Here is a 14,384-nt window from a genome sequence, read left to right as displayed (position 1 = left end):
AGATACTGTGGGAACGTGTACCTTTGTGAATAAATGTTTTTGCACCCAGTATGGTGATACCAATTCTTCTGTGCGACAGTAATTATCCCAGTGTCATTAGCGTTGTTCAATAATTGAACTGCCTCGAGAATCTCAAGAACCAACCGAGAAAATGGTACTTGTGTACGGATTGGGATATATGTGCAAAGTCCGGATCGTGTTTGGACTACTATAGAACATTCACTCGTTTGTTTATGGTGGACTTTTGTGAAACGCATTTTAATATGGTGCAAGGTGAAGTTTCCTTGATGCCGCCATGACTCACACAAACACACGATCGCTGTGACAGTCGTGGGTGATCCAATTTTTAACGCAACTTTGTACAGCGAAATAAATACACAACTCTCTAATACGTTCAATCCTTTACAATCGCACCGGTATGAGGGAAGATCTCATTCGAAAAGTGCTCAATGCTCTTGCCGCCAAAACGCGGATCGTACGTAACACTTTTCATTTCACTCAGAGTGTATCGGGCCGTCGGCTTAACGTCTCCAGTCCAGTACTTACAGTAACACAACAGGAAGCTTAGCTTTCACGTTTGATCAGCTCACAGTGATCTAAATTTCTCCCACATTCGAACTCCCACCATAAACGAACGAAACTGCTTAATCACGGTGAGACTTCGTTTGAGCTAGCTGGTTGAAAAATAATCCTTCGTTGTGCGATCGGTTGCTTTGGAGAGGTGTGCTTGAAGATTAATCGAATCGTTATTAATTAAATGATTAGTGCGACTGGAGAATCGTGAATGCGCTCACACGCGCCAGCAAAGAAATAGAAAGTTAACTTAGTCTCGTTTTTGCTTGAAGGCCAATGCGCATAATTTGCTTTACAGAATACATTTAACAAATTATTTTGAAAGTTTGGGGGGTCAATGGGCGAATAGATATGAATGAACATACTAATTCAAGTCAACATGTTTTGCTTCATATTTTAAATCCTTTACTAAATTCTATAATTCGGTGTGCTTCAAGTACAGATTACGCATCTACAAAGGTTCAACACGTGTCCAGGTCCAAAACAGAAAGGTAAACAAAAAAGTAAACGGAAATGTTGTTTTTTGCTTTTCTCGATTTGAAGACGATTTGCTTCTCCAGGGTTCGTTTGCATGACCGGCCGGTGGTACGTAATTAACCAGCACATTGCTGTACATCTTGCAGCTACTGTACATGGGGACAGTTGCCATTTAGCTACTGCATCCCGAACGGTAACTCGTTGATTCTCATTGGCACTTGCAAAAAACCCAGAAACGATTCGCAAAATTCTACCGTACAACAGCAGCAGCAGCGATCGTCCCAATTACAAAGATATTTCTGGATTGTCAATTAGAGTACCACTTTTCAATCTTGTACGGGCGATCGGGAGAGAGCAAGCAGCTTCCTGCAGTTGCTAAGCAGTTTGCGGAACCTTAAGCAAAGCCGTTGTACAAAATGTGCCTTGCGCGAGAACAGAAACCCTCGAAGCGTTCCCCGGTTCCCAAGAAATCGGTTCGATCTTTAGGGAAAAGCGAATTTTCTGTTTGTGTGAACTTCGTACGTAAAGGTCGGCGCGCGTCCGTGTACGCAAAACGACATCTCAGCAAATGGCAAACGGCCGAGGGTGGGCAGGAAATTCCTGCAAGACATAGGTGTGCGGACATTGTAAACATGCTGTCGAGTGATGTACGGACGAAAGTGCGGACCAGGCTAGCGACACCACCCGGAGGCAGTAGGGATGTGGGAGCATATGTTTGCTTGTCCCAAAACGTTGGTCGATAGTATGCGAGCGAGTGGAGTTGTCTCCATACCGCGGTAACCTGCTGTTGGTGCTGCTAGAGAAGATTTGTGCGAGATTTTTCAGAAGGACACAAAATAAAGAAGGAAGACGAGTTACAGTCGCGCAATGCCGGCAGAGGTGTGTGAATGTGTTACAATTTATGCATACCACAGTAAGGTGGAATAAATTTGCCACAGTCTTTGGAAGCCGTGTCCAACGACTTGCCTTTGGCGGGGTATGCTAACTTGAGCGTTTTTCTACAGGTCCCTCTATGAAGCTTCGGCTTCTTTCGCCACGAGACACGCGCACAAAATTTCTCACACAAATATACGCCCTCGCAATTCTTCCTCACTTTGCCGCACGTTGGTTCTGTTTTTTACGTACGCCCCAAAGAAAAGATGCAGACAGAGCGCTGGATCGCACATCGGAGGTTTTGGATTGTTAGGTCGGTGAAGTGGTTCATTCACCGGAACATTGTGCTCCGGGTGTGTTTGGATCGCGCTGAATCTCCTCTCCAGATGGGTAGGATCCAGGCTTATGAGTTGCCCAGCAACCTGAAACCGCGAGACGTACGGGCATACCAATGGGGCAAAGACTGCTCTTTAATAGCAAGCAATGACGGCGAGAAGGAAGGTGAAAAAATTAACCGATAAAAATGCAACCACAGCCATGCGCAATTGTCAGGGTCAGCCGGTGTAGTATGTTAGGCTCGTGGAGAGTGAGCTACACGAGGTGATAACTTCTTAAGTTGACGGTACGAAGGGGTGTGGGAAAACATGACACAGGAAGGAGGGCTTCATTTGTTTAGGATGTTCTTGCGGTATGTTTCGTTCAGTAAGGTGTGGATTTTTGTTTTAAGTGTTAAATAACACATTTCTTTCCAAATTTGCACCAAACGACAGAACATTGAACTTTTTGGATGGAATATACACAAAGTGGGCTTAGCACAAAGTTTGCGTACTTTACGATCTTCCTTCTTGCACTTCTTTTAATCTCGAAATTCGACGTGTGTAATACACAAGCTTTTTGTCACCCGCTGGTTGCTACAGCAGTGCCTGGGGTAATATATTCCTCAGCTCTCCGTAGGCTTCCTTCAGTATCCCCATTTACAAGCTCTGGTCATAATCCCGCGTCTTGTCGCCCCGGTCTTATCAATGCATTAAAAGCTGAGCACGGGAGGGAGGCACATTTAACCCACAGTCGGTGGGCCGGCGTTACCGGAAAAAGGGTGTTGCAACAATAAAACACTGGCTAATGTGCCCACTGCTAACGAGCACACTGGTTTTTAGCAAGCAACGTCACAGCACACAGGAACATTAGCGCAGCGTTGCAGGTCCCTAACCTCTGGTGTGCCGGTCGGTCGGTCGGGCCTCAATCCCATGCTTTTCAACACCGTATGAGAACCAACGTGTTTTCCCGCCCCCCCACACATATATGCCATGCGAATCGAGGCGGATGGAGTGGCGTTTTATCATCATCATGATATGCTCCTGGTGGTACGGTCGACGAGTCCCTCGACACCGCAACTCTTCCTTGAGCCACCGGGATCGGTGTGGATTACAAACGAGGATAGCCGGGGCAGTCATCAACAGCGCGGGCTTGAGGAGGAGGTGGTAGTAACGACACCCCTTATCGCACGCCCTCACCCATCCGTCATCGCGCAAAAACCATTCTAATTAAAGTTTATGCTACCTTTAGCCAGACTTTGCTTTTAATTACTCTTTGATTACTTCGGACTGCCTTTCTCTGGCCTACGATGAGTGCGTTCGAGTTTTGCACCGCCTGCGTCTGGGCTTTTCCTTCGAAAATCAGATCGGATCTGGTGTGGATGGAACGAGAAATGTGATGGAAATGGAGGGAGGGAGTAGCATAAGGTACTCTACCTCTTTGCTTTCCGTTCCGATGCTGTAGCCACAACATTTCCTTGTTGGGTGGGAAGAGTTTTCGATATGGCCGGTAAGCAAACTGAACGCATGGAAGAAGGGGTCCATACTAGTTTTGTTTCGATGTGTTTCTCCACGTCCCACCATCTTCCTGTCCAACGGCATGTGCGTATTTTATTTAATATTAAAAACTCATTATTTTTTAAAAGCCCTAAACAGTGAATCGCGCAGTAATAGCAATAATCATCAGTTTCATTTGGGAGAAACATAACTGCCCAGCTTGTGTTTTTATTATGAGACCTCCGATGCCGTTCGGTCGGTTCGGTTTCAGCGCTTAAGGAGACGCACGTTGTTGATGAAAAGAGCAACCGAAATCCCAAGAAATGACTCTCCACTTTTCGCTTTCTGCAGAAAGCATTAAATCTACAACAGTTATGCTCAACGGTTTATAGGCGGCTCCAGTCGCTGTTCCAATCAACGGCCGGCTCTCCCTCCATCCCCAACTCTAACAATAATGCCGTAGTTCCCGAAGTCAACCCGCACTCATTTCAGTGTGGCGCTCACGCGGGTCCTTACTGAGTTGCTGTGTGCGCACGTTCCGCCGGGCCAGTCAGTAATAAGCAACTAATTAATGTTGTAGTTCGAGAGTTTCGACCCCAAAGTTTCCCCCACCATTTGTGCGTGTGTTCGAGTGTGTGTTTGTGTGTGTTCCAGTGAACATTTATCGTCATCCTTTCGTTCTCTCACGACTTTTTTAATGCTCGACGCTGAAAGGCAGACATTTGATAACAATCCCACAGTTGCCGTCGGAACGAAGACGAAAAGTCTTAAAAAAAAGAATCAACTGAACACTGATTCAGCTGCTTTTCGTTGCAAGTGTAAATTGTTTCATCAAAACATGGAGCCGCTCGTCATTGCTTCGGGAGGGGAGGGATGCATTAAACATAATTCAGCTGTCCACGATGGCAGGATGGCAAATTGGGTTTGACCTGCCGGTTCAAACGTGTGGAGAGATATGTTTTACCATTTTTTTAACCATAGCGGACGTGTGCTAACGAGCCAAGGAGGCAGACCCCAGACGCGAGTTCGTGAATGCATTAGCATGCGCACACGTGGTGATAATCTTGCCAGGAAATGAGGTGTCAAAATAAAAATCCTCTTCCAGTCTAAAAACCATCGCACGCGTGTGTGCCTGGAAGTTCCGAACGTGCGTTCAATTCCGACACACGGATGGAAATGAAGTAAATTGGCTTTTTCTGTCAAGTTGAACCATTTTCGAAAGGTTGATGGGTTCCCGTCCAAGCTAGTTCGAACGGTAAGACCTAAGAATGTGTCAAATTATGATGTGCCCCAGGTGAGGGCACAACGAAGCGTACAATTAGCATCCAATGATAAGAACCGAGCTGCTGGAGGCCTTTTGAGAGGATTAATCTGCTAAAAGGACGCCCCCTAAGTGCTTTCAGCTCCTTTCTGACATCTTGAATCCTGAGTGTGGTTCTTTAAAACAACTGTCCAACCGCAAGACATTGCCAAAACCGTATCCACTCTATACGTTAATGATTCCCAATAGAACACCTAACATTCGTACGTGAACTCATCAGTTAGCATATAGAGGCTCTTCGAACGCGTCCTTTAACACAGAAGCATTTGCAGACACAGTAGCACAAAAAAGTTTAATTGCCGCTTTAATGAAAATACGCCAGCTCTCTTCGTAAATGATGTGTGGTGTCAATCCTCCATCCTGCGACCTGCAATATCTTTGCAATTTACCTTTCGTCGAACGTGTTGGATATTTCACTGTCCTTGGGAACCAACCCTTGAAACACCAAGAATGCCACAGCCATCAACGTGCAATTAATAATCTTCCCCCGCTGTTGAGATCCCAGGATTCGTCGTGCCGATTCCATTAACCCCTCCGAAAGGATGGAAATGAGAGCTGCGTCTTGTGACGGTTCAAATAAAACGTACCCGGTAGCAACTGAAAAACGCATGTTTATTAAATGGAATCATTTAGCCGGCAGTTGTGTGTGCGCGTGTTTTGGGCGAGGAACGCGTATGTTAGTGTTTTAAAATGTGACAAGACATGACATGCTACCGTGTTTCGCTCGTGACGATGCTGGGACTGGTTTTTCTGTTCGGTACATTGTTGCTAACTTAATGGCAGCTATAAAGAACCTATTATCACATCCGCACGACAGACTAGACTTACGTGTCGGTGTCGGCCACATATTTTTGACACAACATTTAAGTAAGGACCAGTTTGTAACATGAGACATTTTAATAGAGGATAGGCTGTGGTTTTATTTGTATAAAACTTGTCATAACATTGTTTTTGTTACTGAACGAAATTAAGTTTTCCTTGTTCTGTTCTTGGGCGCTCGATTTATCTCATCTCCATGCACACTTTAAGTTTAATGTCCCGCAATGTATGGATCTGCTTCCTTATCTCACGCCTGCCATCACTCTTCGTTCGCGGCTCGCTAAAGTTTGTCGTGCGGATTAATTGTAAGCCGAGAGAAATGAAGAAATTAGTATGCATTACTGCACACTGCTCTGCCACTTTTTGCAGTCACCCAAAAGTGTGTGGGACTACGTACGGATGAAACCTTTACCCATACTGGGCCAGGAACATCAGGTGAAATAACAAAATCTCGCTGGTGTAAAATGATCCAACTTCGTGGGGCCAACATATTACGGAGTTTGATGAAAATCTTGCACAGAGGGTGTGCGCAAGTTGCATTTTAAATTTTTATACATCGAATGTTTTCAAGGGGAACATAGTGAGCGGCAGCGATGCGTTCAGTGTCACTGGCAGACGCAGCCCGCTGACTGTATCATTAATTTATTGCTTGCAAACACCACCGGTACTGTTCTGAACTGCCCCACCACCGGTCGACATTACATGCTATCGTGGGGCAATCCTTTTTCCCGTTCCCATTTGTTGCCGCTTCCGCGGTGAACCGGTTGGGACAGCAACTGATTGGTTGATCCGTTGCCGAGGCCCCGATTGGAAAGAAACCCCGAATGCCCGTGTGTGTGTCCCTGAATGTCCCGATGATGATATGGCTCCAATCGCGCAACGCTCAGCAACAAGGTATGTGGGACCGTTTTGCGGTTTGGTGGAAGACTTCATCGTGTTTTCCGTAGGCAAATCAATTACAACCCGCTCGTTCTTCTTCTCCTCACCACCCCTTTCCCTAGAAAGAGGGAGGTAGGTGTATTGTTCTGCCAGTGTTCTTGCTGCAATGTGTGTTGTGGTCAGTTTTCTGCTTTCCATGACCAGGGCACTGCCGGCAGGAAAGTTATACCAGTGATTATGGTAATCACTTATGCATTGGTTGTTTTGTTGCCGTTGTTATACTTCCCTCGCCCGCAATAGAGCCAAACAGGCACGCATAAGGGAGCTCCCGTGCTGGAAAACCGACCACTGCCACATTCTCTTCCTAGTAGCGCTGGTACTGGTTAACACGAAACACCAACAGTATATGTGTGTATGTGTGCTAAGTGCATCCAACGCAAAGGTGCAACAGCGGCGCACGCAAGCGGGCAGTGGTGACGGAAAAATCGCATGCAAAAGTGTTTATTTCTCGCACCTGTCACCTCCACCTCTGCACCGGTGCTCCACTGCACCATAAGCTTCATCCTCCTTTCCCCTCTGGTCGGCGTCCCTCTCTCTCTCTCTTGGGTTTAGTACCTTGCGGAAGCTTCCGATTAAACACGGGCACACTGGCTAGCCAGCTGGCTGAAAGGGTCGTCACCTCACCCGCTAGTTAGGGTCATCAAATGTGAATGAAGTGAGCATTACTTTGGAGCGCACACACGCAGGCAGGAGGCCCGTTTGTGGGGAGGCAGTCTTGTGCTGGCTGCACGCATGCAACTGCCCTCATGCAATGGTGCCGTTGGGCAAGCGTCAAAAACTGGAGCAACAGGAAAAAGGATGTAGTGTGTTTGCTCACTTTGTAAAGCCTCCCCCCTTTGCTGCACTACACCCGCCGCACAGATGGATCTAACGATGGATAAGGTCCTACGGGAATGCAGATTTGGATGTGGCGTTGCGGTTATTGGTTCGACGCCGTGAACTTCCCCATTCCACTTTTGGAAGCAATTGGCACTATACACAAACACACACACATACAGATGAGGCTCACCTCGTTGGCACGGTCGCTGCTTGCGTGTGCCTCAAAATGCCTCATATAATCACCATCCCTTAAAATTTAGCAAATCATCAACACACACACACAAACATTCACATACTGGCCAGCTACAGGTGGCGCGGGAGAAGGCCTTATTCCCTCCACTTCCCTGGACTTTCTTCTAACCCGTCTGTTCTCGCACTTTCCTCCACTTATGTATGCGTTTGTACGCGTCCATTGCCTCCCCCTTCTCGCCAACCACATCCCGAATGGAGGGTGTGTGTATGTATGTTTGGAGCTCGATTGTATTTTTCGCCGCGTTTTTGAGTAATGGACATTTCATGTTGCCTTATGCAAATCATACATATTAGCCTCGAAAGATTATGCGGACATAAATCTAAATGGCAGGTCGGTTCGCGCGCGCATTTTCTCCCTGCCCCCAACGCCTCGTGAACCACCCTCGATTTCGGGGGTTTGTAGTGTGTGTTGTGGTCGTGGCTAGGACTGTGTTTTTGCTGGAACCATTCAACGCGGCCAAAGAGAAAGACGCGGGTGTATGTGGTGAAAGCGAAATTTTATGGAAACAATTCCAGCCACCTACCAATGGTGATGGTGATGTTCTGGTAGGCCGTGTGTGTGCGTTGTCGGTTGTATGCGAAACTGAAAGGACACGATTGGCCACTACACAAAGAGCAATATATATTTTCACTGTCCGTTACCAGCCGGATCTGGCACTTCTTACCCTTTTGCCCCTTGTTTGGATCAGGAGGAGGAGCTCGCTGAATATATCATTGCCGTTCCTATGCTACTGTGGTTGTGTGTTCGAATGCTAGCTGTGATAGTGTGTAATTGTTGCATATCCTTTTTTCAAGTCGGAACTTGTTCGAGCAAGAGCAATAGAGCAGAAAATTGGCATAAAAATGGCAAGAACACAGAAAGGACACTAATCGGTTAGCTGCCAAGGAGTTGATTGAACACTTAGCAATGCTTTTTCTAATGGATTTAATTGGTTCTGTTGTGCTCTGTAGAATGATGTAAAACTAAAACAACAAAATCCTACGAAAGATGTATGTCCTATCTCATTCCAATAAATTTGTTCTTTTTATACTTCTCCGCATGATTGATGCTGTTATACTCCTTAATGCAATGTATTGATTTTATCGTCCAATTTTTCTCCCGTTTCATTACACACTCTTTAATAATATACGCTGATTGGCATTGTTATTTGATGACACTTTATTGCAGTCATTTTAAATTAATGTACTTCCCCGAAACCCGAAGTACACCATTTTACGATACGAAATCAACCAATCAATTCCACCACTCGGCTCAGCGTGTGTTTGTGTCTGTGTGTGTCTACTTCTAGTGGTAGACGGTACCGGCACTACTACACCATTCCACTGCACAATTACTATCGTAGTAATTTAATCACCTGCTTCCACTGGTGATGATGCCTCGTCCCGCGTCCAGCGAGAGAACCGATGCCGTTCTTTGGCGCATAATCGTACCGCAGAAAAGAAATTGTTATTATTTTACGACCTTTTTGTCTCCCATAAAAGCGCCAATCGGAAGGCGTAGGGTATATAGGAAGGTAGCAAGAAGAGAGAAGTAAAAAACCGACCCATCACTTAAGTAAACTTTGAACACCTCCGCCCGAAGCGGGGTCGATCAGCAGTCTATCTTCCGGAGAAGAGCATGCGGTTTATGTTCATTGTTGGTGGATAACCATCATCGTCACTACTAGGGAGCTTGTGGTCCTGCCATGCTTACCCTCTGTGTACTGTGCGTTCAATTATGCGCAGCCTACGGGCGTACGGGTAGCCAATATTCAATAGAGTTCGCCGGGCAGGAGCTTTAGAAGACGAGCGAGCGTGAGCCACCGAGCCCGACGCCCGCCTTGCCACAAAGTGCAAGATGTAACGGTGGATATGTACGGGTACTTTTTTTATTTGCATTGAATTCCTCCCTGTCGGACTGCCAGTGAGAAGGCGAGAACCCTGAAGTTAACAAAATGATAACTGCAAAAAGATAAGAATACCGCTCCGCGTAAGCTCCTTAATTTGATTCCGATCGGCGAGCACTAGAACTGAGAGGAACAAAATGGACGACACGAAACCGTGGCACCGATCCGAAGATTCGACGCGAATGCACTTCAATACACTGTAACTGCTGATTCTGAGTTATGACCGTGGGGGGAGTGAGCAAGGAAAATGTTTTCTATGCCCATGGAGTGTGTACCAAACTCAGATGCGGAATCGGGAAAGAAAAGCAAATGAAGCAAGTTTACGATTTATCAGTGAAAATTACTTTTTTGCCGACGCTGGGGATCGATTGGAAATAAAATTACATGGCAAAAAAGGAAAATCGATAAGAAAATTTTAGTTTTATCATAACACAACAAAAGTTATTGGAAAGAAAGTATGTAATTTCCATTGTGTAAATATATTCACATTCTCTATAGGAGCAAACCGCCGCAATTTATTTTCTTATAACAATAAAGTGACAGAATGGAGCGAATTTCAATGTATTTGTATTTGTTCAGTGCACTCGGTATTTTTACTGAACTCGCTGAGTGTTCGGTATAAATTAAACCTTAAAAGCACGAACTCTTTAAAAAACATAAAACGCATCGAAAATGCAACGATTGGGTACCGTTACTTCGCATTGAATGCAATTTTAGACGGTACTTCATTTGCATTTCTCTTTGCCGAGCTCTGTATAAATTGATTTATTGTGTCAAAGATTTGATGAATAATATTAACACACTTGATCAGGGTGGTAATGGTATGGATTGCGGCAATAAATAACGTTTTTAAAATAGGCAGGTCTTAACCAACATTGGCATTAAATCGTTACGTTTCACGGTATAGTAGATGGTAGCTTTATAACAATTTGAGTAATGCTTCAAAGATGACTTTGCAAATTTTTCATGGTTATCTTTTTTTTGTTCCAGAATGTTTCTATATTAACGAATTAAACTTTTTGAATTTTCATTTTTTCCATGTTTCACAATTTTGTCGAAACATGGTTGAAACATGGAAGTCAACTCCGACAGCGAAAAATCTTGCTCGAAACATACTCATCATACTCTTTTTGGTTTGGTTCCAAATCCTTTTATAAAAGTTGACTTCCTTGGTTTGCAGTAAAATAGGTGGCGTCAGGTACCATAATTGTTCAACTGCACTCCGCGTACACAATATTGACCCATGCATTACGTCTCTACTATTTTCACTGCCATTCGAAACAGGGCTAAGAGAATTAGTCAATGCTAATGGTGTTCAGTGTGCCAAAATCGTTTATAGGGAAGCTAACAAGCGTATGCTAATGGATGAATCAACCGCACCATACCATGTTGTGACATTGGTAGGTTTAGCACGTGGATTTCTATTTTACTGTTCAACAACAAATAAATAATCTCGATCTTTCCTAAACGATTTCCTAACTAATTCAATCGAAATGATTTGCCTTGCTTGTCAACCATGCAATCGGGCTTGGTGCACCCTTCTAAACAAGGCTGCTTCAAGTGCCTTGCATGAGGTAAAATTACTACAATCCCAACCAATGCACCCGCTCAACAGGGAGCGCATGTCAATAATTCATCCAGCGCGTCCGCCAACTTTCGAAATCAATTCATCATCACTCAAATAGACCGTAACGGCGCCTAATCTTTCTCTCTCTTTCCGTCTCCTCCATAACCAAACTAAATCGTGCTTCAACAATCGTGAGCAGACCACAAAGAGGGGTTCCCTTTTTCTAATGAAAATCAATTAGCACACTTAAGTAAAAACAACCATCAAAAATTCTGTTGCATGTACTGGCTCAATCTTGCAAACCTTCCACCCCATGGCCCTCAGGAGACTGGCAGGTGAGGTTATTTACTTCGAGGCCGGGGGGCAACTTTGAACGGTACGGCCGCCCCCTTCGATATGTATATTCCAGTGTACGGGAAGCAAAACCTTCCAAACCTGCATAATGATATGGCTCATTGAAAAATTTAAAACTCATGATCGCGCGTGGCACACGAACCGTTTTTTTTTTTGTTTTTGTTTTTTTTTATCGATGCGTTGCATATTAACTCTCGCATAATCAATAACGGCAAATTTTGGTGGCATTGCAAATTCATATATGAAAAGAGATGCGGCTACGTTTCACAGTCGTGTAGTGGCAGCATTCAACGCATTAGGCAAATGGTTGCAAATAAAATGCCATTTTTGCGTAATGCAACCGCGTGTGGCTCTACAACAGCTAATAGCTAAGTGTGCTCCTTGTCCTCGTTTCCGATGGTGTTGAAAAGGATGCTTCAAAAACGTTCTGTTTGCGATTTTGGTGGGTTTTCTGGTCTGTAAAACCATTAGGCACACATAACCATTACCATATGTGAGTCAATAAAATGATACGATTGTGGCAAAGCCTACAGTCTCGCCGCCCGCGAATCGTGTTTCTTTAAATCGGGAACATCTTTATAAAGTTTTTACTCTCACTATCAAATATGCAGTGTGTGTGTGTGTGTGTGTGTGTGTGTTGTAATGATCTTACCTCGCTCCGCTGCATATGTGAACCCTTACGGTGCATGATTGTTATAAACCATTCGTAAGGCATTGATACATCCCACACCGCCATAAATGGCAAACAGAAATCCCACCCAAAAGAATGCCCTCTCGTCTGTATGTATCATTCCTCTTTCTTTCCTTTCTATTTTGTCGGTGCCATCATCTGTGCTTCTCTCTCGTTTTCAATAACTCCAGCGTATCGCGTAACCCATAAAGAAAGATAAAGTAAAATAACAATAATAATTATTGTTACGATTATTACGATACATTGCGGTCTTTTTTGATATCGATTTTTGGGGGCGCTTTCGCCGCTTTTATCCTTCGCTGTACACGAGTTTTCCCCTGTGCGCTTTTTCTTTCGTTCGCTTCAACATACATATCTATATTCAAACCCAACCCAGTTCCCGGGGTTCGCTCGGTTCATCGTTTTCATCATCCAAGCCGTACACAACCAGCCTACGCGCGATTGCTCCCGCAACTCGTTTCATTCCAAAAGGCAGCTGCAGGATTTTCGAATCCTTTTGGCCTCTGCTTGGAACAATCGTTTCTGCAGCCCTGTCCTGTCGCTCCTCTTTTTGGGCTTTCTTTAACAGCCAGTCCTCCAACGGGTCGGAAGTTTTTCGTTGGGAAAATTTTTCCTAAGAGCGTACAAATTTCAACCTTTTACCCCTCGACGGTTCTGGGAGCAGTGTTCGTTGATCGTCGGCCGGGCACACTCATGTAGCCATTACTTCATAATAATTCAGCATTTTATGAGCGAGAATGATGATACTGCTGCCGCCGCGCCCATCATTCTGGATTTTTTTTTGTGCTGGGGGGAAGCATTCGGAATATGAAAGTGTTTTCAGTTATGATTTCATGTGCGACGGCGTAAGGAGTTGTGCCGAATGTATTTCCCTCTACGTTTAAAGGCAAACGCAACGAGCTCTCAGTTGCCAGTTGGTTTTTTTTATGGAAATGTTTTATTTCTTTCCCTTCGAAAAGCAAACCCACATGTGGTGCAACTCACTGAAGAAAGGGGGGAAAAGATCAAGAAACTTTCCGGGCAAATTGTTTACGCCCAACCGTAAAGGGATTGGTGGTTGGAATTGGCAATCTGATTAAGATTATCTTAAACGCTTCTGCACTTTGTTATACACCTCGGGGGGAAAGAAGTTCAGCTCTTGATCGCTCGTTTCCATATGCATTTCTGACAAATTGAGTAGCGTTGGGGGTCTTCCAAAGACGGTGCAGTTGCAGTGTACCATTAGCAAAAGGACTACTGGAATTAAGTGACGTGGGAGTTCCTCTGGGCAATGCTTCATTAGCATTTAATTTGGTTGCTCCTACAAGGGTTTGGGTGAACTTTATCTCCTAAATTGCGGGATATTTAATACAGCTAGATTTGTTTGTACTATTTTATTACCAGCATGTCTGACTGATACATTTCAAATTATCCTTCTTCCTTTCCAAACACTAATCTCGTCCCCCTTCCCTCGATAAGAAACAACATCGCACCGCATCGCCTTCAAGCTTGCCATCTTGTGTAACACAGCCATATATTTTATTATCACCTTTTGCAGTAGAGAAAACCATTGCGAGATCGAGCGGCGGAGGCGAAACAAAATGACTGCCTACATCACGGAGCTGTCGGACATGGTGCCGACCTGCAGTGCCCTCGCGCGGAAACCGGACAAGCTGACGATCCTGCGGATGGCCGTCGCGCACATGAAGGCATTAAGAGGTAAGTTTCCAGTTTTTTGATGAGCTCCCAGGCGCTTAATGCAGACTGGACAAAGAAAGCAGCACTCACAGATTAGCATGAGCGCAAATGGCGTTCGGGGTGGGTGGTAGTCACCGGGTTTCATCAAAAGTTTGAAAGTAATTTCCCCTTTGCAAAGGTCGTAAATATATTTATTTCTCATACCGGAGAGTGCTGCCAACGATTCCCCGATGCATGAAATGAACTGCTTTTTTCACTTCTTTTTACCATTTCGTGGCCATAAAACCCGTGAGCGTACCTCGGTGTTTTGGATTTGTTATGGTGT

At 44.8% G+C, this 14,384-nt stretch overlaps 1 protein-coding gene across 11 annotated transcripts in view; it reads left to right on the top strand.

The window, feature by feature from the left end:
• Window positions 1-14,384, top strand: part of LOC121598013 (aryl hydrocarbon receptor nuclear translocator homolog) — a 196,771-nt gene that overhangs the window by 121,495 nt on the left and 60,892 nt on the right. For all 11 annotated transcript variants that reach the window (XM_041924443.1, XM_041924444.1, XM_041924447.1 and 8 more), the window contains one exon: window positions 13,920-14,080. In XM_041924443.1, coding sequence (XP_041780377.1) covers window positions 13,920-14,080 — 161 coding nt within the window. The remainder of the gene's footprint in view (window positions 1-13,919; window positions 14,081-14,384) is intronic.

This window comes from Anopheles merus, chromosome 3R, assembly GCF_017562075.2.
Source record: "Anopheles merus strain MAF chromosome 3R, AmerM5.1, whole genome shotgun sequence".
Lineage (NCBI taxonomy): Eukaryota > Metazoa > Arthropoda > Insecta > Diptera > Culicidae > Anopheles > Anopheles merus.
This window is presented reverse-complemented; position numbering and strand designations above follow the sequence as displayed.